This window comes from Acomys russatus, chromosome 23, assembly GCF_903995435.1.
Source record: "Acomys russatus chromosome 23, mAcoRus1.1, whole genome shotgun sequence".
Classification (NCBI taxonomy): domain Eukaryota; kingdom Metazoa; phylum Chordata; class Mammalia; order Rodentia; family Muridae; genus Acomys; species Acomys russatus.
The window spans coordinates 52,478,242-52,500,009 of NC_067159.1; the positions used below are offsets into that span (position 1 = coordinate 52,478,242).

General features: G+C 43.4%; 2 protein-coding genes across 3 annotated transcripts in view; one reads left to right on the top strand and one right to left on the bottom strand.

Annotated features, from left to right (window-relative positions):
- Window positions 1–14,202, bottom strand: part of Ptgfr (prostaglandin F receptor) — a 36,357-nt gene extending 22,155 nt beyond the window's left edge. The window contains exon 1 of the mRNA XM_051166048.1: window positions 13,219–14,202. Coding sequence (XP_051022005.1) covers window positions 13,219–14,016 — 798 coding nt within the window. The 5' untranslated portion in view covers window positions 14,017–14,202. The remainder of the gene's footprint in view (window positions 1–13,218) is intronic.
- The window catches only part of Fubp1 (far upstream element binding protein 1), a 909,332-nt gene that overhangs the window by 505,489 nt on the left and 382,075 nt on the right, over window positions 1–21,768 (top strand). The gene's annotated exons all lie outside the window — the stretch shown is intronic.

Below are 21,768 nucleotides of genomic sequence, written 5' to 3' on the forward strand. Positions count from 1 at the left end.
GAGAGCTTGCTGGCCACATAGAAAGATATAGATATAATGTGAATATATATATAGTCATAGAGAGATTGAGATATAAATATGAACATGGATGTAGACGTAGATGATATAGATAATGATATTCAGGATAAGGAGAAAAGCATTAGAAAGAAAATGAGATAAATGTTACCACATATCTTATTCTTAGAAAATCACTTCCTTCACAGCAAACAAAAGGCGCTAACCACACACACACACAAAAAAAATATTGACCAGTTTTCTAATCTCAAATTAAAGTTCTAAATTAAACAGCAATAACATTGAAAAACAATTTTATACAACTGATAGTTGTAATTATTTTAAATCAGAATTATCTGTTCCTTGATATCCAAAAGCTATCCTTGAAAAACCACTTGGGAAAATATTTACGCAGGCCCTTGCACAAAAGAAGCCTTAAAAAGTGGTAGAAGAAAGGATCTTTTAGGCCATTAATCAAAGACTTAAAGTAACACACGTCTCATGCTAGCCAAGTAGAAGAATGCAACCAGAGTGTGAAAGTTTAGGAAATTTGACCCTACTTTGCAGTTAACTGTGTTTTTCAAAAAGCTTTTGTAGCTAATAAACTCTTCTCTATAGCTTAAGAGAACACACTGTATGAACTTGAAGTTCTCTGGTGAGAAGATGGCATCTGTGGACGTGAAAGAAGGCCTCACTTACAGAGTTTGTGAGCAGACCGTGGCACTTACCCGGACACATCGCAGCCTTTTTCAGCCTGTACAGCCCTGTCCGCTCCCATCCCCCGCCCAGCCCTTCACTCATTTCCAACTTCCTTTCTCTCTGCTGGTCCTGAGCTGTGAATATGTATGTGAACGAGAAAATGACGAACGTGTGACAGTAACATCTGGTCACTGCCGTTGTAGTGCTACAACCGTGTGACCAGTCCTCAGTCACACGTGTTTGCTCTCTACCCAGGATTACACTGCTAGTGAGAACTTATCCTCCTGGCTTGTACCAAGCAGATCCAGGAAAATAGAAATTATTATGTTCATCCCATATTGAAAATAGATTTGTATGTAACAATTCAATTTACTAGGCAAATTGTAGTCATGGATTAGAAATCAATGCCATTATATACAAGCTTTACGCATTTTTTTTTTCAGGGCTAAGGATTGAACCTGCGGCTCTCTGCATGCTAGGCAGAAGCTCTAAGCACTTCCTAGCACAGCCTGTGAAGGAGACAGAAAGTGTGATTCCAAGAGTTCATGGTGATTTTCCTTGTAGTTGTTTCTTCTTCTGGGTTCTCTGCCTTCTACCTAGAAGACACTCAGTTCTTCCCCCAGAAAAGAACAGCCAATGAAGGACTTAGTGAGTGTAGGAAAGCCTAAGTAAGGTTTTAGTTTCACCATTTCCATTATTTTAAAATTAATATAAGTTTAAGTTATTTTTTAGTCTTTTCCATAATATTTTAACCTGCATGTTAAAAAAAAAATACTAGACACCTCTGCAGTGCCCTTCTCACTAATATCTGATGTGTCATCAATACCCTAAATTGTGTCATTACCCAAAGATTGTATGAAATATTAATTTAATCCTTGAATGTCTATTATCTGATTTAATCATTCCAGTGCTCATTTCATTACTTGAAAAAAAAAGTCCCTTAATGTTAATCACTGCAGACCCATTCTAGGAGGAGTGTAAAAGGGAGAAGCTGTGGTTGGGATGCGTTATATGAGAGAAGAATGTATTTTCAATAGAGATATTAATTCTCTGCGATCTAGAATGTTCTAATGCTGTTACAACCTGTGCCAACACCACTGTAAGACACAGACTTTTCTATCTACAAACATTACTCCGTGATAAACATTCTTCTATTTCATTTTTTCTTTGGGCACTCACAGACCTTGGCTTTGGATTTCCATGCCAATTTTTCTTTCTAAACAACATTCTCTAGACCTGCTTCCACTGTATAAATTGTCAAAGAGAATCTCATCCATAAACATCCACAACAGAATAGCTGCTGTTACTGTGCTTCAACTTCTGACAAACATCCTTTCACTTTCTTCAAGTACCCTTACTTGTGGCCATAAATTTTATGAACAATTGTATGGGCATAAGGTTTTGTGTAGTTCAAATGTTGCTTCCTATACCCTCCATATCTGGTTGCAATCCTTGCTCTGAGAATCTCCTGTCTCAATATTGTGTAAACAATGCTCCCCAATTGTCTCCTGATATGCCAGTGAAGCAACTTACAGCAAATAGCTGAGCAGGGGAGAGAATAGGGCTGGACTTCCTGCCAGCCAGGGGAAGGGAGTTAGAAGAAGAAGTACGGGATTCAGCCATGAACACAAGGCCAGGAGGCCCAGGAGAGAAAACTCAGCAAGGAAAGCTACAAAGTGCAAGTATTTCTAGAATGTGTGATGGGAGGGAGCCAAATCCGCTCGGACGGTTAAGAATAGAGTTAAAACTGCTCAGTTCTTGGGCTGTGAAGTTTGTTTAAAATATATAATAGAGTCTCAATTATTTGTGTGATATCCAGGCTAAGAGAAAAACTGAGAATCAAACACAGTTTTATAAAAGGAACCATAACACAGTTGAATCATAGCGATAGATACGCTAGATAGCATAGGAGCCCCAGCCACATGAAAAGTCCCCAAGAAGAATTTGTCAAGTCAGTAAACAGTACAGTGAGCTTCTAAACTGTAAGAGCCAAGTCCTGCTGTAACACTCATTTCATTAACTAGGTAATTTTAGAGTCGTGATCTCATTAACAAAATTACTATATGACAAGATTTTCACGTAATAATAACAGCATAATAACTGAAAACACATGGCACGTAGTGTACATCAGACACAATTTTAAATGCTTCTTCAAACATATCCAGTTTGTTTGTTTGGTTGGGTGGGGTTTTTTGTTTGTTTGTTTGTTTGTTTGTTTGTTTTGCCACAAACCTATAAAGTGGGTGCTATTGAGATACCCACTTTATTTTTGTTGCTGTTGTTGTTGTTGTTTGTTTGTTTGTTTGGTATTTTTGGTTTTTCAAAACAGAGTTTCTCTGTGTAATAGCCCTGAATGCCCTGGAACTCTCGTTGTAGACCAGGCTAGCCTCGAACTCACAGAAATTTGCCTGCCTCTGTCTCTCAAGTGCCAGGATTAAAGATGTGCACCATCGATGCTGGCAAGATCCCCACTCTATGAGAACAATTCCTTCCAATCGCGTGGCCAAGAGCAGAGGAAAGGGGGCTTATGAGCAAGCTCTAATGCACTGTCCTCGCCCCTTCAAAATAAAAAAACTTACACCTCTTACTTCATCTGAGCTACCCCCTTTCTTTGGGAAAGGAGCTAGTCTGTTTCTTCTACTCCCTGGCACCACTCACAGCTCCAAACATGGTACCCTATGATTCCTAACAATTTTTGCTAATTTTACATTGATTCATTACCTACAGTATGAGAGTTTTCAAAACAGAGCAAGATGCAAATGACTGGCAGGCACCATCTGCTTCTGAGGAGACCCTGAAATAAGGGCCAGAATCAGAAGCAAGTAAAAATGTCTTTTAAAAAGTTCTCTGAAACTATAAGCTTCTGTCATGTTCCTCTGTGGCATGCAGCCCATCTTAGTGGTGTGGGCAATGGCATGAAAATCAGGATGATGAGCAGAAATCATGGCGATAGTTTTACAGAGTTTTTATGTTGTACGTCTACTGTGTGCTGATTGCTCTGTTACAGCTTTTGGGAAAGTCCAATGATTTAATCCAATAATACCTCTGACTAAGTATAATTATTGAAATTGGTTCCCGTATATGCAAAATTAGCCCAGGGCAACTCCAAGGTCACAGCAAGGGCATGCTGAGAATGACAGTCCTGCTCCTAGCCTGTGCTCTAAGTAAGTGTTCTCAAGGGCTGATGTGATTTGCAACAATGCCCAAAAAGCTAGAATGGTTTCTTCCGCAGAACCCAATTATCTGTCTCCTTCAGCATCACACCACAACCCCACTCCCTCCGGCTTTTATTTGTGGATTCAATAGCTGAGAACAAGTGAGGAAACTGCCTCCCTGTCCCTGTAAACCACAACTGCATCCAGTCCTCTCTGGCATTCACACCCTCACATCCAGGTCAGAGAACAGACAGAGCGGCAAGTTTGCACAAACTTTGAAAGATATGTTTACAAGGATCAATAGACAAATTTCTCCCATTCCTTCCTGAACACAGATAAACAATATGGTTGTGCCAGGACAAGTCAGTGTGGCTGTTAACACCTTCCAAAGCAAACACAGATGTGAGTGCATTTTATGTACCTCATGTCCATGTAAGTTCAAGCACATAAGCTTATGTGTGGGGTTTCAGGGAGATCTGGAAATACTCACCTCTTGCATTATACCTCAGATGTATGAAGGCTTAATTAAAAAGCCCACCCAGGAATGTACAAGACTTTAACACCAGAAGAGTGTAACTCTAATTCACATGTTTGTGACTCGTTTATACTCGAATGGTTCAAGCAGTGTTTATAAGTGTTGTCTCCATGTCTGTGACATCTTCAGGCGTTTTTATGTCTTCTTGAAAATATGAAATCTTGTTTCTCCAAGAATAAATGAACTTAAAATAAAAAAGTCTTCCAGACCACCATGCTCAGTTGGTTTTTGTGTAATTTCTCAGCCCAGCAGTGTCTTTTCTCTAACTAACCGACCTTCACTGGGCAGATTTTTCCATGAGGAAATATGTTACTCTTCCCAGTCAAGTTCAGTTCCATGGGCAGAGTGCAACATATTTATCTGGTCCTATTTCAAATCTGTATGAAATATTCTTCAATGCAGATAGGATGTGAGCAGACAGATGTGGATCTCTGCCCCAAGACAAACTCTACAGGCAATTAGCTTTGAACTGGAGGTTCGTACACTGAACACTTTCCAAAATGTGGCAGAGTGTGGGTAGCAGTGCCAGGCAGAAGCCAAGTGGCCAAGAAACAGTGAGAAGATCCCCCTGGAAGCAGGAAGGACATGTGGACATGTCCCAAATGACACAAGGGGCAGAGTTCTCCAGTCCGTGTTTATCTATCACTATAAAATGACCTCAGGCAGAGACAGTGGCACAATAGTGGGCAAGGTAGCTACCCCAAAGCTGAAGTAAATATCCCCAGCAAGAGTCACCCAGGGGCCCCTCTATGGGGTGCTTCCACATCCACAGACATCCACCCATCTGTCTGGTTATTCTCAGAAGTGATTTCTAAATATAAAGTGGGTTCAGTCTTCTAGTCTTACTATACAAATCAAGTACTGGAAACATAACCCCACTGGCACAGTGCTTGTTTATGGCCAGGAATCCTTGGAGTCCATCTCCAGCACTGTACAAATCAGGTGTGGAGACATACACATATAATCCTAGAACTGAGGAGGTAGAGACGGAAGCCTGAGGTAGTCCTTGGCTACCTAATGAGTTCAAGGCCAGGCTGGGATATCTAATACCTGTCTCGAAATATATATAAATCAAGATATAATTATGTATATATATATATATATACATACATACATATTTATTCAATCAGTCAGTGAAGACATGACATTACCAAATTCAATTTCCAACAAATTTCAACATTTAGAGTAAAGATTTCATTTTATGGCAGTGAGCATGCAACATCTGGAAGCCTTTTCTGGAAGTAATTTTCTCCTCTTGCTCCCTAACAAAACTCCCACACACATTATGAGGGTGTCCGTAAAGGGAAAGACAGTGCCAATAACGATGAAGACAGATTATAATACATTTTTATTGCATAATATTTTCATTTGCCTCAAGATTCCCCATTCAATGCTTGGTTTATTGATTTCTGTTAAACACATGTTGACTAATCATCCACCCCTCCCCCCCCCCCAATGCTTAGAAACTAAGACACAAATGCCATAGAGCACAACGCCAAGAATCACTGAGACTAATTGAGGAAATGACACCTGAATAGGTTACTGTAATAATACAAAAATAAAATTTCAAGCCTGGTTTATTTGTAAGATTATTCTAGAATACTGACAAGGTCCTAAATTATAGCTCAGATTCAAGCTTCAGAGAGCCTGGGGTTCTTGCAGGGCGCTGTAAATTGGGAACTTCTGGATAGACGTTTTCATCCTCTCAGAACATTCCAATCCAATCATGAACTGGAGCTGCAAAGCCAACCAGGCCACATATAGAGTACAAAGCTGAGGCAATATAGTCCTGCATTAAGCATTCCTTTGCATATTTCTTGGTTAGCATCTACTATAGAAACCAACCACAGGCCCAAGGCTGGTCCAGGAACCGAGGATAGAGCAACAAACAAGGTCCCCTACCTCCTTGGAGCTCCATGCAATAGACAAAATCTAAACAGCCGCCAGCCAAACTAAGAAAGCTTTCATACTTCTGAGGGCTTGGAGGGAAATAATGCAGAGACGTGGAGGAGAGGAGTTGAGAAACAACAATTCTTCAGACAGCTTAGAAGGGGTAATATTTGAGCAACAGGAAAACAGTATGAAAGCTGTGGGAATGCCAGGAAAATGTTCTAGACAAAAGATGCTCAGGCTCAGGGAAAGAATGTGCTCCTAGAGGTTTCAGGTCCACTCCTGTGCCAGCCACAGTCAGTTACAACTGTTGTCCCCTACTGCATGAGAAGGCTGCCCTCACCTGCATAGTTCAAACTGTGCTGGCACAGTAACACTTGCCGTGTCTTTTCTTCTGAAAGGAACTGAGTTGTAGGGACTGCCTTTACAGAAGTGAAAGCCTGAAAGAATAGATCCTACCAGGCACCTACACTGTGACGCCCATATTCCAAACTAAGACACACTGACATTTAGGATGGAAAGCAGCAACCCAATGATAGCCAAACCCCCATCTTTATCCAATACATGAAACAACACAGTGAGAGATCCACTTGGCTCTTAATTTCAGTGGAATACCTCTTACTCAACATGGTCAAGCCTAAAAGTATCTTAATTACTATGTTTAATTTTGTAAATAATTTAACAATTGTGTGTAATCTCTCTGTGTGCATGTATATGCAAATACACAAATGTATAATATATATATGTAAATGGTGCTAGAGATAGAACTTGCTTATCTTCCAAAGGACCTCAGTTCAATTCTTAATACCTATGTTAGGCTTTTCACAACTATTTGTAACTCTAGCTCCGAAGAATCTGATCCTCTTGAAGCAGATGCTGAGACTCACAGCCAAACTTTGGAGTGGCCCAGAGAGTCTTATGGAAGAGTTGGGAGATAGAAGGACCTGGAGGGGACAGGAGCTCCACAAGAAGACCAATGGAGCCAACAAATCCAGCTGGGGGTGGGGGTTGCAGACACTGATGCGCCAACCAAGGACCATGCATGGTGAGGACCTAGACCCTCTGCTCAGCGGTAGTAGACAGGCAGCACAGTCTCCTTGTGGGTCCCACAATATGAAGAGTAGAAACTACTTCTGACATGGACTCTGGTGCCCACTCATTGATCGTTTCCCCTTAGCAAGGAGGCCTTGCCAGGCCACAGAGGGAGAGGATACAGGTATTTCAGATGAGATTTGATAGGCTAAGGACTAGGAGAGTGGGTATGAGGGGGGAGGGGGACTAGGAGAGGATGAGGGAGGGGGCTACAATCTGAATGTAAAGTGAACAAATTTTTTAAAAAAAGAATATGAATCCCTCTTCTGGTCTCCAAGGGTATGTGTATATACACATTATAAATACCTCTCTCTCTCTCTCTCTCTCTCTCTCTCTCTCTCTCTCTCTCTCTCTCTCACACACACACACACACACACACACACACACACACACACACATACACACTCATAACTAATGATAAAATAACAACACATTTAAAGAGCATATATTGTATACTTGCAATTTATATACATAATCACATGTTGCATGAACAGATTTAGAAATATAGGCATTGGCTGATTGTCATGTATGCAGAATATCAAAAGATTTAAAATGTTTGGCCAAGACCAGGTCATACATATTTATGGACTATATTATATGTAGTACACTCAGCATATACAATTGTGTATCTATCTACCATCCTTTAGTGCTAAAACAAAGATAGAGATATAGAGAGATTTTACCCAGTGTTTTTAAGTAATGATGAGCATCAGCCTCTCAAAAAGAGGAGTCTTCACCTAACAAACAGCCATGGGACAGAGCAGTCATCTTCCCCTAACAGCCACAGGACAGAGCAGTCATCTTCCCCTAACAGCCACAGGACAGAGCAGTCTTCACCTAACTACCATGGGATAGAGCAGTCTTCACCCAACAGCCATGGGATAGAACAATCTTCACCTGACAACCATGGGACAGAGCAGTTTTCACTTAACAAACAGCCACAGGCAGAGCAGTCATCTTCCCCTAACAGCCACAGGCAGAGCAGTCATCTTCCCCTAACAGCCACAGGCAGAGCAGTCCTCTTCCCCTAACAGCCACAGGCAGAGCAGTCTTCTGACAGCCGCAGGTCAGCAGCTCTATCCCCCATCACTGGCCACTCTCTCTATAACACCTGGCCGGTTTAATACTACGACCTTCAGCAATTTCAATCAAAGTTAACCTAACCATCCAGCTAGTCTGTATCTGCTAATCACCCTAGAGACTAAAGATTTAACTATGAAGATGACTAGAAACATTTGCATAAGATTAACAGCCTGACTTTCTCAGAAAACAGGGAATAGGGCTACCTCAAGACCCAGCTATTCCACTCCTTGGAATATACCCAGAAGATGCTCCAGCACACATCAAGGACATATGCTCAACCATGTTCATAGCATCCTTATTCGTAATAGCCAGAACCTGGAAACAACCTAAATGTCCCTCAGTCGAAGAATGGATAAAGAAACTGTGGTACATTTACACTATGGAATACTACTGAGCTATTGTGCAGGCAAATGGATGGAACTAGAAATCATCATACTGAGTAAGTTAATCCAGACTCAGAAAGACTCACATGGTGTATATACTCACTTATAATCAAACACTAGCCCAAAAGGGATGTCCCATGAAAGTCTCCACTTACCGGGAGATTGGGATAGATGCAGGGACCTCCTATTGGGGCTCTAAGTGAGAGAAGTATGGGAGAATGGGGAAATAGAAGGATCCAGAGGGTCCTAGAAACCTACAAGAAAAACATCATGGTGGGTGGATCTGGACCCAGGGGGTCTGCTCAAACTACTGCACCAGCCAAGGACAATACATGCAGTAAACATTGAACCCCTACTCAGATCTAACCAATGGACAGGACATTATTCACAGTTGTGTGGAGAGCAGGGACTGACTCTGAACTCTGGTGCCCCATATTTGACCACTTCCCCTTGGTGGGGAAGCCTAATGGCACTCAGAGAAAAAATAGGCAGGCTACCAAGATGAGACTTGATAGGCTGTGACCATATGGTGGGGGAGGAAGTCTCCTTCTGTCACAGACCTAGGGGAGGAGAATAGGGTGAAAGAGGGAGGGAGGGAAGAACAGGAGGATCCAAGTAAAGGGATAACAATTGAGATGTAATCTGAATAAATTAATAAAAAACGATTAACAGCCTGAGAAAAATCAAAATTCAATTGTACATGTACAAAAGACTATATTCTTGGGTAGACTGCATTGCACGGGAAATCATCTTGTTCCTCGGCTACTTTGTTTTCCTTCGTGGAAAAGTATCCTGTGTTTCTGAAGAGGTAGTAAAATAAACGTCTGTTTTTCTACTGAGAGATGGGTGAATTTCAATGTATTGTTAATCTGTAGGTGCTGCCATGGGAAACACTAAAATTTAGCATTTGGTTTCAGTATTTCCTTAGTGCTTACCTACCAAATCCAGAATCCACTCTGGTCAATCATTTCCAATCTCTTGACATTCAACCTACTTAAGTTTCAATCAACCAGTCAGCAAGCATTTATTGCCCTACCAAACTGGAGAAATATGCATGGCAATTACAGTAAACTCCTTTTAAAGTTATATATTCTATGAAAAGGGCATTAAAAAGAATCATTACATACATGTAATAAAGAAAAAACAAAGATTATTAAAAATTTGTTACTGGAAGCGGACATGGTGGGCCATGCTTTTAATCCCAGCACTCAGGGGACAGGGCAAGAGGGTCACCAGAAGTTCAAGGGCAGCCTGGTCTACCAAGTGATTTCCAGGTAAATGTAGCTCAGAAGACCATTTTATAATTGTTGTTTGACTCTGAGTTTGGAATGAGTGTGTTTCTATATGGAACTCTAAGCTAAATGCCTAGTGTAGGTTCTTGTATTTGTCAGCTGGAATTTTAATCCATTGAATTTATGAGTTCATCTTTTTTGCCGTTATGAAGCAGAGATATGTCAAAACCTACATTTTAAATAAATGCAATATTTACTCTTGACGTATAAATCTTAATTTCTTGGAAAAAGCAAGTCCTGTTTTCCTCCTCTATGAAATGAGATACTACGCCACATGGTTACTTGCCGGAATGGGATGATTGGCAGAAACTTGACCTCATTATACAGCAGCCAAACCCAGAGAATGGCTGAAACAACTCACAGTCCCAGCCAGCTGAGAGGCACCTATGGTACATCACCTATGGCTGAAACAACTCACAGTCCCAGCCAGCTGAGAGGCACCTATGGTACATCACCTATGGCTGAAACAACTCACAGTCCCAGCCAACGGAGAGGCACCTATGGTACATCGCCTATGGCTGAAACAACTCACAGTCCCAACCAGCTGAGAGGCACCTATGGTACATCACCTATGGCTGAAACAACTCACAGTCCCAGCCAACGGAGAGGCACCTATGGTACATCACCTATGGCTGAAACAACTCACAGTCCCAGCCAACGGAGAGGCACCTATGGTACATCGCCTATGTGCTTAACACAGGAGGAATTTACCCACTGAAAAGCATTCTGGAAGTAGTGACACATAAGTATATCAATAATTCCTAAAAGGAAAGGAAAGCACACACCACAGGAAAACCTGCTACTTTGTATGCCTAGCAAAAGGAAGGTGGGGCGGGGGGCGGGGGAAGTTTCATAATAATGAAAAACATTAGAATTATTTGAAATATAAACTAAATCATATTAACTGCCTAATTAATGATAAAAGAAACCAAGATTTCAGCCTAAAGGAGGAAACATAAATTCAGTACATACATGGCAAGAGTCTAGGATTCCAGTTTCACGCCAGTTACTCAAGGTCAAGAGCCAGAGCAGATCAGAACTGTCGCGATGATGAAGAACGAACCAGCGCACACCTCAGTGACTGCCTGGGCTGTTGCAGCCATTTGTCCTCCAGCCCACACCTCAGTGACTGCCTGGGCTGTTGCAGCCATTTGTCCTCCAGCCCACACCTCAGTGACTGCCTGGGCTGTTGCAGCCATTTGTCCTCCAGCCCACACCTCAGTGACTGCCTGGGCTGTTGCAGCCATTTGTCCTCCTCTAGTGCACCCACTGCAGATGCCTCAGAGCCATGACCTTCACCCTTCACTCTCAGCGTTTCCTTAACACTCTCACCCACTCTTTTCATTTTACCTACACAAACACCTAATTAAGTACAACTCACTCAGCTTCATTTCATATTTTGGAAAATGACATTATTTTAAAAACTTAAGAAATTCCTTGTGCTGGTGGTGGTGGCTCACACCTTTAATCCCAGCACTCGGGAGACAGAGGCAGGCAGATGACTGTGAGCTCAAGGCCAGCCTGGTCTACAAAGTGAGTCCAAGACAGTCAAGGCTACACAGAGAGACCTTGTCTCAAAAAGAAAGAAAGAAAGAAAGAAAGAAAGAAAGAAAGAAAGGAAAAAAGAAAGAAGGAAGAAAAAAGAAAAGAAAAGGAATTCCTCATGCTAAGTATCATAAATTTAAATTCAACCACTCAAAATGAACACTGATGTAATTCAAAATGTTAGATGTGGCTTTTGCCCTTCAGTTAAAATAGGGTACTACTAGAGGCAAAGCAGATTCCAGCCTTCACTCACCCTAGGCCCCACAACCTGACAGCACACAGTCTTCCCGATGCTGAATGGTCATGAATGGCCTCATCTCTCTGAGTTGGACCCTTCCACCTGGACAGCCCAGGGAAAGCATGAATCTATTTTTTTTAATGACCTAACAATTTAAGAAACTGAATTAGAATTGTAAAGCCATAGAATGAAAATAAGAAGTCCTTTTATAAAACAAAGCCATCTTTTTCCTTGTTCCTGGGTGGAGCTCACAACCTCTTATGCACATCAAGATAACCTGGGTTGTGGTGAAAAGCTACGGTTCTCAGACAGCTGCTATGCTAACTAACAGGCCTGCAGCCGACCTCCTTTAGTGACTGCCATATACCTAGTATTGCTCTACCTACACCTCGCCTCTCTCTCCTCCTGCCTCATTTCGACCTTGGTCCATCCTGGATGCTCATCTCTGAATGCTCACCCACCACTGCAGGCAAAAGGATGAAATCGCTTGAGGCTGTCCTTCCTCCTACAGAAGGATGGTTTTTGTCTCCTTGGTTGCCTGTTATCATTCCTCTCATCTCTCATTTGCTGAGTGAGCTGGGGCCATGACTTCTCTTACAGTTTTTCTGTCATCTATCTGGAACAGAATATGAATGCTTCACTTCTGTTACAAATTCCTCGGTGCCCAGATTAAATACCAAACTGTCCCAGGTACCTGCTGACTGCAGAGTATTTAAAGGAATGAAAGTTTTACTTTCATAAACGTTTGATCTTCCGGCCCGTCATACTTCTCCTCACACTGTCAGCATTGCTCTGGCCTTGGTGAATGAGTGATGTCTTTTCTGCGTTATCTGCAGAGTTACATGATCTCTCAGTTCTCTCAGCTCGTCCCCATAGTTAACAAGCTGTGATAGTTTCCTTACATGCCAAAGGCAACCCAGTGTCTGCTCTACTCTGTCTGGAAAAGAAAACTCATGTCACTTTCTATTAAAATGCACCTGGCTGTGATGCAATGGTCTATCACAACGACACACTCTATCAACGTTTTAGAAGATAATAACACCCAGTATATTGAAACTACTACTTGTGTGACTTTACACTTCTCCCACATGGAAGCAGGAAAGACTGTGGTTACACTTGTTCAGAAACACATTTCTTTTAATTCAGGGCCTATGGAAAAACAAACATGTGGGTCAAACTCAGCCAGAGCTGAGCACCAAAAGTCAGTTTTAGCATTTAAGAGACCAACATTCTAGACCAGCAACTCTGATATTGCACAGAACATAGATTAAACCCAGGAAAGCAGGAAACCAGCAGTACTTTAGGGTCTTACCAGGAATGGACTCCAGCAGACGCAGGAGACACACATTATGGCTAGCAGCTGAATGACCATCTCCAGGTGGTGAGACCGGCCTTGTCGGTGCTGCTGGCTTTTAAGCTTCACTCGTAGGAGGGTAACTCCGGTGACGGCATTGCACGAGAATGAAACACCGAGAGCTAAGAGGCCCAGGAAAGAAAAGAGCAAGAGATAAAATCTGTCTTCCCAGTCTTCGATGTGTTCTGTGTTGTAGAAACACCAGGTTCGGGACGCTTGAATTTGATAGTCTCTGTGTCCCAGGATGGGCAGCAACGCCACGAAGACAGCAAACACGCACACACCGCTCAATATCATCTTCACGTGTTTAGATGTGATTTTCGTAGAATGGAATATAGGATTGGTGACTCCGATACAGCGCTCAATGGCCATCACGCTGCCTAGGAAAAGTGGGCACAAGCCAGAAAACACCATGGAGATTCCAAAAACACTGCATAGGATGTTTGATTGATCAAAGCGGATCCAGTCTTTATCGGAAGCATACACAAAGACAGCTATGCCACCGTTGATGAGATGGCCAAAGAAGTCTGTGATCACCAGGCCACTAGCCAAGAGCAGAAAGGAAGCCTTTGACTTCTGTCTAAACCTCTGATACGCCTTCATGAGAATGGCAATAGCCAGGCTGTTAGATAAGATCCCCACCGTCATGAAAATTATTGAAAAAAATACTGAAAGCCGGTTCTCTGTGTGGCAGGTTGTGTTCGCGATGAGTGCGGCTGCAGGAGACACTGGCTGTTTAGAACTGTTCGTGGACATCGTTGTAGAGATGGAAGCTGTCTCCTCAAGTCATCTCCCCGTCACAGCTGTGCAGTCTCGACGTGCAGACATCTGTAGCAAAGAGGACAGGGATAATAAGGATCAAATTTCCAGTCGTCAGCACCCTGGGATGGGAAGGACTTGCCCAGCCTGTCATAAGTGAGGCTGCAGCACTCTGGAACCAGCAGGCATCTGGCTTTCTTCTTCTCTTTCAAGGTAAAAATGCCTGCCTGCCTGCCGCCCAGGTTGACAGCTGGTAGTTCACTTCCTGCAAGGAATCTCTGTCTGAGGCAGCGCCGCTGGCCTCAAAAATCATTTCAGGTCTTACTAAAGCACTAACAAGATTAGATTTCAATCCAATGACGTTTAGAAAGCACGGCGATCTACTAATCCTTTAAGAACGTGTTCTTTTTCACTGTGGGGCATTGACCCACAGGTAGATGACCCCTAGGTGAGCCACCTGCTTGTCATAAAACCAAAGGATTGGTAGGGCAGCACACAGAATATCTCTCTCTCCCTCCCCCCTTCTCTCTCTCTCTCTCTCTCTCTCTCTCTCTCTCTCTCTCTCTCTCTCTCTCTCTTTTTCACACACACACACACACACACACACACACACACACACACACACACACACACGACTTATGGAAGAGAGTGCTGAGTTCTGATCTAGCCTCCTTTTACCGGGGCAGAAATCCCCGCAGGAGATGAGGAAGAGGAAAGCAACAGAAGCAGCGCCTCCTCAATGTTTTGTCCTGAAACATGCTGTCAAGTTAACTGCTGCCTCCAGTGAGAAGTACTGTACTGTTTTTCCCCTAGTGTGTTAAGTCCTAACTCACCCGCGCTAGTTATGGGACCACAGACACCCACCTCTAACTAATTAGATTGTTTTCCCAAAGCAATTTTCCCGGAGGGGAGGCTAGGGATCCAACAGTGCAGTGGCTTTAGGTGCCTGGAGGAAAGGATGGCTGGCCCCTCTGTGTCTTACTCACAGTTTGACTTTCGCCAGTTTGCAAACCCCAGATCCCATGGGACCTCAGCTTGCAACATCCCTCTAAACTTAACCAACTTGCTGAAACTTTTTTGCAATTCCTCAAACTCCAGAGTTCTTTTCCCTCCCACCCTGGGGGGCGCCAAAGGTCTTCAGCAGCCCAGGCAAGGACCATAACCTGCCGCCGCCGGCAGAGAATCTCAAGGAAAGAAGTGGGTAGCCCTCTTTACTCGCTTGTCTCCTGGGGGAATCTTTGCCACTGGGACCCATCCACAAAGTCCAGCCCAACCACCCTTCTCTCCCCACAGTACACCACGAACTGGGTCCCAAAGTCACTGCCAAGCGCAGCCTAAGGTACTCTCCCGCTGGGCCTCTGCAGCTGTCGCCGCAGGAGCTTATCGACCCTGGGTCCGGCTAGAGAATCCAGGGGCCGTGGGAATCCGGCCGTGGGAATTCAGCCATCAGTTGCTGGTTACCTCCGCATCCTGGGCCACCGAGTGGCTGTGTCCGGAGTAGAAGAGCGCTGCAGTCCCTGTGCCATGGCGCACCCAGCCCCGCGCAGCCGCAACCTCAGGTTCCACCTCTCGCACCTCCCTAGGTCCCTTCTGCGCGCTGGATCACCGCAAGACCTACTCTGCCCGGGACTCCAAGGCACCTAGAGATGCTCGCAGCCTCAGCGGGGTGGAGGGCTGGGTGACCTCCGCCCCTTTCTCGTCTCTCTCCTCTCCGCCCCCTTTTTTACTCTGGTGTTTTGGCCACCCAGCAGCAGCAGACGCTGCTTCGGAAAGTTTTTACTTTAAACTCTTTTCCAAATGAAAGAGGCCATTTCCGAAGCTGCAAGACAGGAGTGAAGAGGGCCAAGGCATGTCTAGTCCCTGATATGCGGGGTTGTCGGAGGCAGCTTAAAGGAATGAACTCATTTCAAGTGCAACCAAAAAGGGGCAAGGAAATGGGGAGAAAGGGCCGCCTGTTTGAAAGAGAATTTCGAGGCAGAACTCCCTGGGGAGTGAATTTAAAAAAAAAAGTGCTGGGCAGCTGTAAGAACAGCATTAGGCTCCGCCTTCACAGGCGAGCAGGTCCATCTAGTTAAAGAAAATGAAGGGAAAGTGCAAGCCGCATTCCTGAGCACCTGCTGGCCTGGGGTTGGAGACCTTTTGGGAGCACAGAAGTCCTTGAGAGACTTTCTGATGACATCCCACAACAAAGGATATTGTAAAACTCAATTTGTGTTCAAGTAGAGACACACTGTTTTCCACTAAGAATTATTTAAGCCATGTTATACCAGAAATGTATAGTGTTGGATGAACTTGTATAACGTGAGCCTTTTGCACCGTAACTGCCTTCAGCTATTAACACAGCACCCTGCACCTGTTAGCATGTCATTTCCGCGATGCTTGTGTGACTCTGTCACTGCTCTTAACTTCCCTTCTGAACTTAGTAAAACGCTGCCACTAGCCATGTGAAGCCGTGCTACACTGTCATAAATCCGTTTCTCCATTCCAGAACCAGAAGGTGCTTCTAAATTCCTGAAAATTGAAAGGGATCATAAAATGCAAAAGCGAGATAAAATAAATTAGCCATTAACTGTAGAAAAGACCAATTGCACACTTTCGCCCTGTGGTGGAGACAGAGAATTTTTTAATTGATATTATCATAGCATGTTTATACTGTTACTTGGGTATGGTCAGAGAACTGAAAGCTTTGATTAGCAGAAAAATACTGTGCCTGGATGGCCAGTTTCCAAAGAACAACCATGTCATAAGCCACACTGGAAATGTGACACGAGTGCCACTCTCTCCTTTAATGATTAACAGCACTTAGTCACAGTGCAGTGTGTTGACGGTCTCCCTTGGGTTTCTCTCACTGAAATGACCCTCTCTAGAGGTCTTCTCCGTCACCCCTCTGTCCTGACTGGAACAGCATCTGGACTTTCAGTAAACCTTTGAATTAATAAATTCTAGAGTCGGCATTTCAGCTTTGGCTCTCTGCCATGTGAAGACAGGGGCATCTCACACCAGTTGCCGTGGCACTGGGTAAACACGCGCATCCACTCACGTCAAATTGTAGCACTTAATAAAATCAAAGCAATAGCGATTCCTTTTTTCAAAGTACTTCATAAATTGCATCATTTTTTCCATTCTATTCTGCATCTGTTAGTGGAATTCCTCCTTTACAACCCCACTCCTTAAACAAGACACACAGCGAACAAACTAGACACGTTAGCATTAGCAGGGCAAGCTGCTATCAAAGAATTAACAATTAACAACTTTCAATGATGCTCCCAGGCCTTTGTGCCACCCAAATCTGACACCATCCCCCATTCATATTGCCAAAAAAGAAAGCTCTCCAAGACTGGCTAATGCACAGAAGGAAAGCTGTCAGACCAAAATGTAAGAGGAGAGTCCGAGAGGCCGATAAAGCCTTCTAAAATGTAGTTTAGTTTTATGGTTGCACCTGAGAGGTTAACACACATCCGTTCAACAGATTCAGTGAGAATTAGCCCTCTGCAGATGCTATTTCTAGCAGACAGCTATAACTCCTGTGTGAGCAAGCATGGAGCCCTGTCCTGTGCGTGCTCTGCTGGGAGATGAACATGATTCTGGCTATGTATGTGATGACGTTGGGGATGACCAGTGTCCTCTTGATCCTTTGTCACCACTCAAGGGAACAAGAAACTCATGCACTGTATGCATGCTCAGCAGTTACCATTCAGGATTAGACATGGAGCAACGCAGGCTGAGAATGTGCACACTCCATGACATGGAAACAGAAACAAAACTATAAAAATCAAGAAGGAATGTTGAAAATTGAGGGTTTTTTTTTTTTCATTTTAATTAAACTGCCTACAAAATTTTATTGAAATTTGTCATTGAGATGAATAGAAGGAACATGCTTCCATTTGGTTATTATGAAAATTACAAGTTATTTTTTCATTTCTGTTATGTAAAGACCTGATACATAAAAGGCAATGTATGTAATGCACTTGTGAGCAGTGAATTATAAAACATAATAAAATTAACTCATAGATTTACTACCTAGTAAATGATATGTTAGCTTCCTAGAGCTGTGTGACCAAGTACCACACACTGGGCAATAAAAACAGCAGAAATTCATGGCTCTGGAGTGAGTGGCTAGGATCCGAGTTCCAGGTTAGAGAAGGAAGAACGGGTAAACGGTTAGGGGGCGTTTTCAATAGACTCCTCTGAAGGAAGCAGAAGTTGGAAGTGGAAGGCATACTCTAAACACATGTTGGCGTTTAGGGCTTTAAAAAAAAATAAAATATTGTCTTGACAAGCAAAAAAAAAAAAAAAAAAACACTCAGGTGAACTATGTCCTGATTAAGAAATTGGATTCTAATGAAGAAATTCCAGTAATAGATGCAAAGTAGATTGTAAAAATAATGTGATTTATGTAGTACTGTGAAAAAGAAATCACTGTTGTTCTGACCCTATTAAACGAGCAGTAAGAGTTGACATCGAGTCAGTGAGCACCTCTTTTCTCGCCACACCCAGATCTCTGGTCCAGAGCAGTCTGCCTATTGGGCTGTCTGCCCCACCGTCCCCTCTGTTTGAGGATGAAAACAACCCAGGACACCTTCCAGCGTGAATTGAAGGAGCCTGTCCCAGGACAGGTGATCCAAAATATCTTTCTTTTAAAAAATATTTATTTTATTTATTTTTTTTTATTAATTTATTCTTGTTACATCTCAATGTTTATCCCATCCCTTGTATCCTTCCATTCCTCCCCCCCCCATTTTCCCATTATTCCCCTCCCCTATGACTGTTCTTGAGGGGGATTACGTCCCCCTATATATTCTCATAGGGTATCAAGTCTCTTCTTGGCTACTTGCTGTCCTTCCTCTGAGTGCCACCAGGTCTCCCCCTCCAGGGGACATGGTCAAACACTAAAAAATATTTATTTTTAAAATTACACTTATTTAGGTGCTTTGTGTGCGTATGGGACAGGGTGTGGTGCATGGGTATAAGCACATCACAGGGTGCACGCAAAGGTCAAAGGACAATTTGGGGGAGTAGGTTCTTTCCTTCCATCATCTGCATCTCATGGATCAAATTCAGACCATTAGAGCTGGTGGTGAGTGCCTGCAGTATTCTTTTTATCTCCTAGCCTTTTTACACAATAAATAGTTAACAACAACAACAACAACAAAGAACAGCATGGACGGTCTGAGATATTGTGAAAGAATGCAGGTCGGATATTGCAAAACCTTCTGTACTCAAACCAAAACAATGCAGATGTCTGCTCTTCTTCTGGCTTAGTTCTCAGCAGAAGCCTTGGATGTAAAGGACAGCACTTTGTATTTTCACTGAAGCCAGGGCTAGCTGAAGCCTCGGGAAGCACACCAGCCTGTGGTCAGACAAATTTGCTTTGCTCATTATGTTCCGGCTGTTCAAGAAGCTAACTTACTCAACTTCTTTCTGGTTGGGGTCATACATCTGTGTTTAAGCCACTTCATTAACTCACTCATTTATTCATTTGCTCCTGAGGACTTACCATAGTATATAAAGCTGCCAGTCATGTAACGACTGCAGACTGGCAGCCTGTAACAACATAGACATCAATTTTTCTTGTACTGTATTTTCGTGATCCCTGAAGACTGACTAGCAGTCAGTTATTGTCTGAGTGACTGGGGCAAGATTGTGAAAGATGGAGACAATCCTGTATGAAGTCCTACATATTTCAGAAGCTAAGGGTGTGGACTGAAGCAAAACTTCAAAGGGTGAGGAGTAGAGGTGAAACTGAGGGAGAAGTAACTGCATAGACTGGGAAGGGTCTGGAAGCTAGGTTAAGTAGGTCAGAGTTGACAAGAGTGCTTTCTACATAGTATTTCCCAAAGGGACAAGAGTTCAGATGAGCCCATAGATCATTATCCACTTTCTGGAAGATTGACAACGTCGATTAATTATTTGCAATAAAGAATTCTGTTAAACATTTGTTTAATAGCTTTCCCAAACATGGTTAATATTCAAAAATATTATCCTCTCATGGACTAAGAGTCCAAGAAGTTGTTTGAAGGGATGGGAATGTGTTTCAGTTGTAAATGAGGGACCAATAAAATCCTGTAGTGATATAGGAAGACATATCAACACCTACCATGGACAGAGCTCTAGACACTTTGCACTACTTAATCCGCGGGACAAGGCTGTGGTGTGGACAGCCATATAGTGCCTTTTCATCCTTGCAAAGAAGAAAACAAGGATTAAGGAACCTGGTAATTTCCTTAGGTTTCATCAGTGTGCGTGGAAAACCGCGTATGAATTTGGTCAATGTATTTCGTGGTTGGCATACTATCAGTCAATTTGTCTGCTTGGGAAGGTCAGGCAAGAGTCAAATGAGACTAGAAACAATGAGGAAGGGGTTGCTACTGTAATTCTGGCAAGAGTTATTGCAGATGTAACCACAGCCAGGCCATGCTGGAATACAACTTCCATTCCGATATGACTGAGGTTCGTTACCCATAGATAACCCTGTGAAGGTATAACACAGACGATTCCACACACATGTGAAAAATCAGGTGATGCAAGTCCAGAGGTAGGACTATGGTGGAGTCACCCGGCAGCTGGGGTGACGCAGGATCACCAGGCAGGCAAACAGCAGGGAACAGCTCCCCCAACAGCTCTCAGAGAACCTAATCTTGCTGATTAGGTTTCTAATCACTCTGGGATTCTAGCCTGCCACCATATGAGACACTAAAGTTTTGGTTTTCCCTAAACTCACCATGGAGCTGAGAATAACCTTGAGCTTTGATCCTCCTGTTCCATGTCTCAAGTGCCAGGGATTCAGGTGTGGACTCATGCACAGTGCCAACATGAAATCCAGAGCTTTGTATGTGTTGGGTACCACACCACTAAACTACATCCCCAGCTCCAGCTTATGTTGTGTGTACTTTTGGTGTAAGTTTGTGGCACTTGGTTACACAGCTCTATAAAGCAAATAGAATCCTTTATTGGGTGTCTGGTAAATTGTATATTCTTGGCAATCAATCATCCCACACAATCTCCTTGAGCATGGAGACCAATGGTTGCTCTGTTTAAAGTCAGCACTGTAAAGCCCCCATCCTGACGCCTTTACCATCTTCCCTTTAAGTTTGTGTACAGTGAGTAAGCACCAACAGAACAACAGAACGTGGGCCAGGAGCCAGGAATCCCATCTCACTACAGCCCTGTTTGCCCAGAAGTGTCTCCTGGAACAGCTTCTCACCCAGCGCCTTCCTATCCCAAGCCCCTACACATCCTCCTTCCCCACACATACCCAGTAACAGCTGCTACTCTTCCCTGGGGAGGAGCTGGTCTCAAGCTGGATATCTAAGCATGGCCACAGATGCCTTGTGGCAATTCCATGCCAAGGGAAGAGAGAAAGAGCCTCTAGACCACTCTCACCTAAGTACTGTCCCAGAGGTCTGACCATTTTCAGAAGTCACCGATAAAGCATGAGTTAGAGTGTTGGAGACTATAAATTAAGAGATACCTGGTTCCGTGACCACACCACAACCCCGCCCAGGCACAGCACAGGCATCCCTCAGTGCTGTGCTGAGAGGACAATCTTAGCAGGTCAACAGGGCTCAACAAGGACAGACGCACCACAAACCAGGAAGCAGGAGCCTTAGCAGCCTGTGAGGATCAGTGCTGGCTTCATAAAGTACCCCTATGTTCTGAGTGCTAGCTGTGGCCTTTGTGCCTATGGGGCCCCTTGCTCTCCCTCCCAAACATCGTGATCCTGTCTTGAGTCTTTCTCCTCCAACCAGT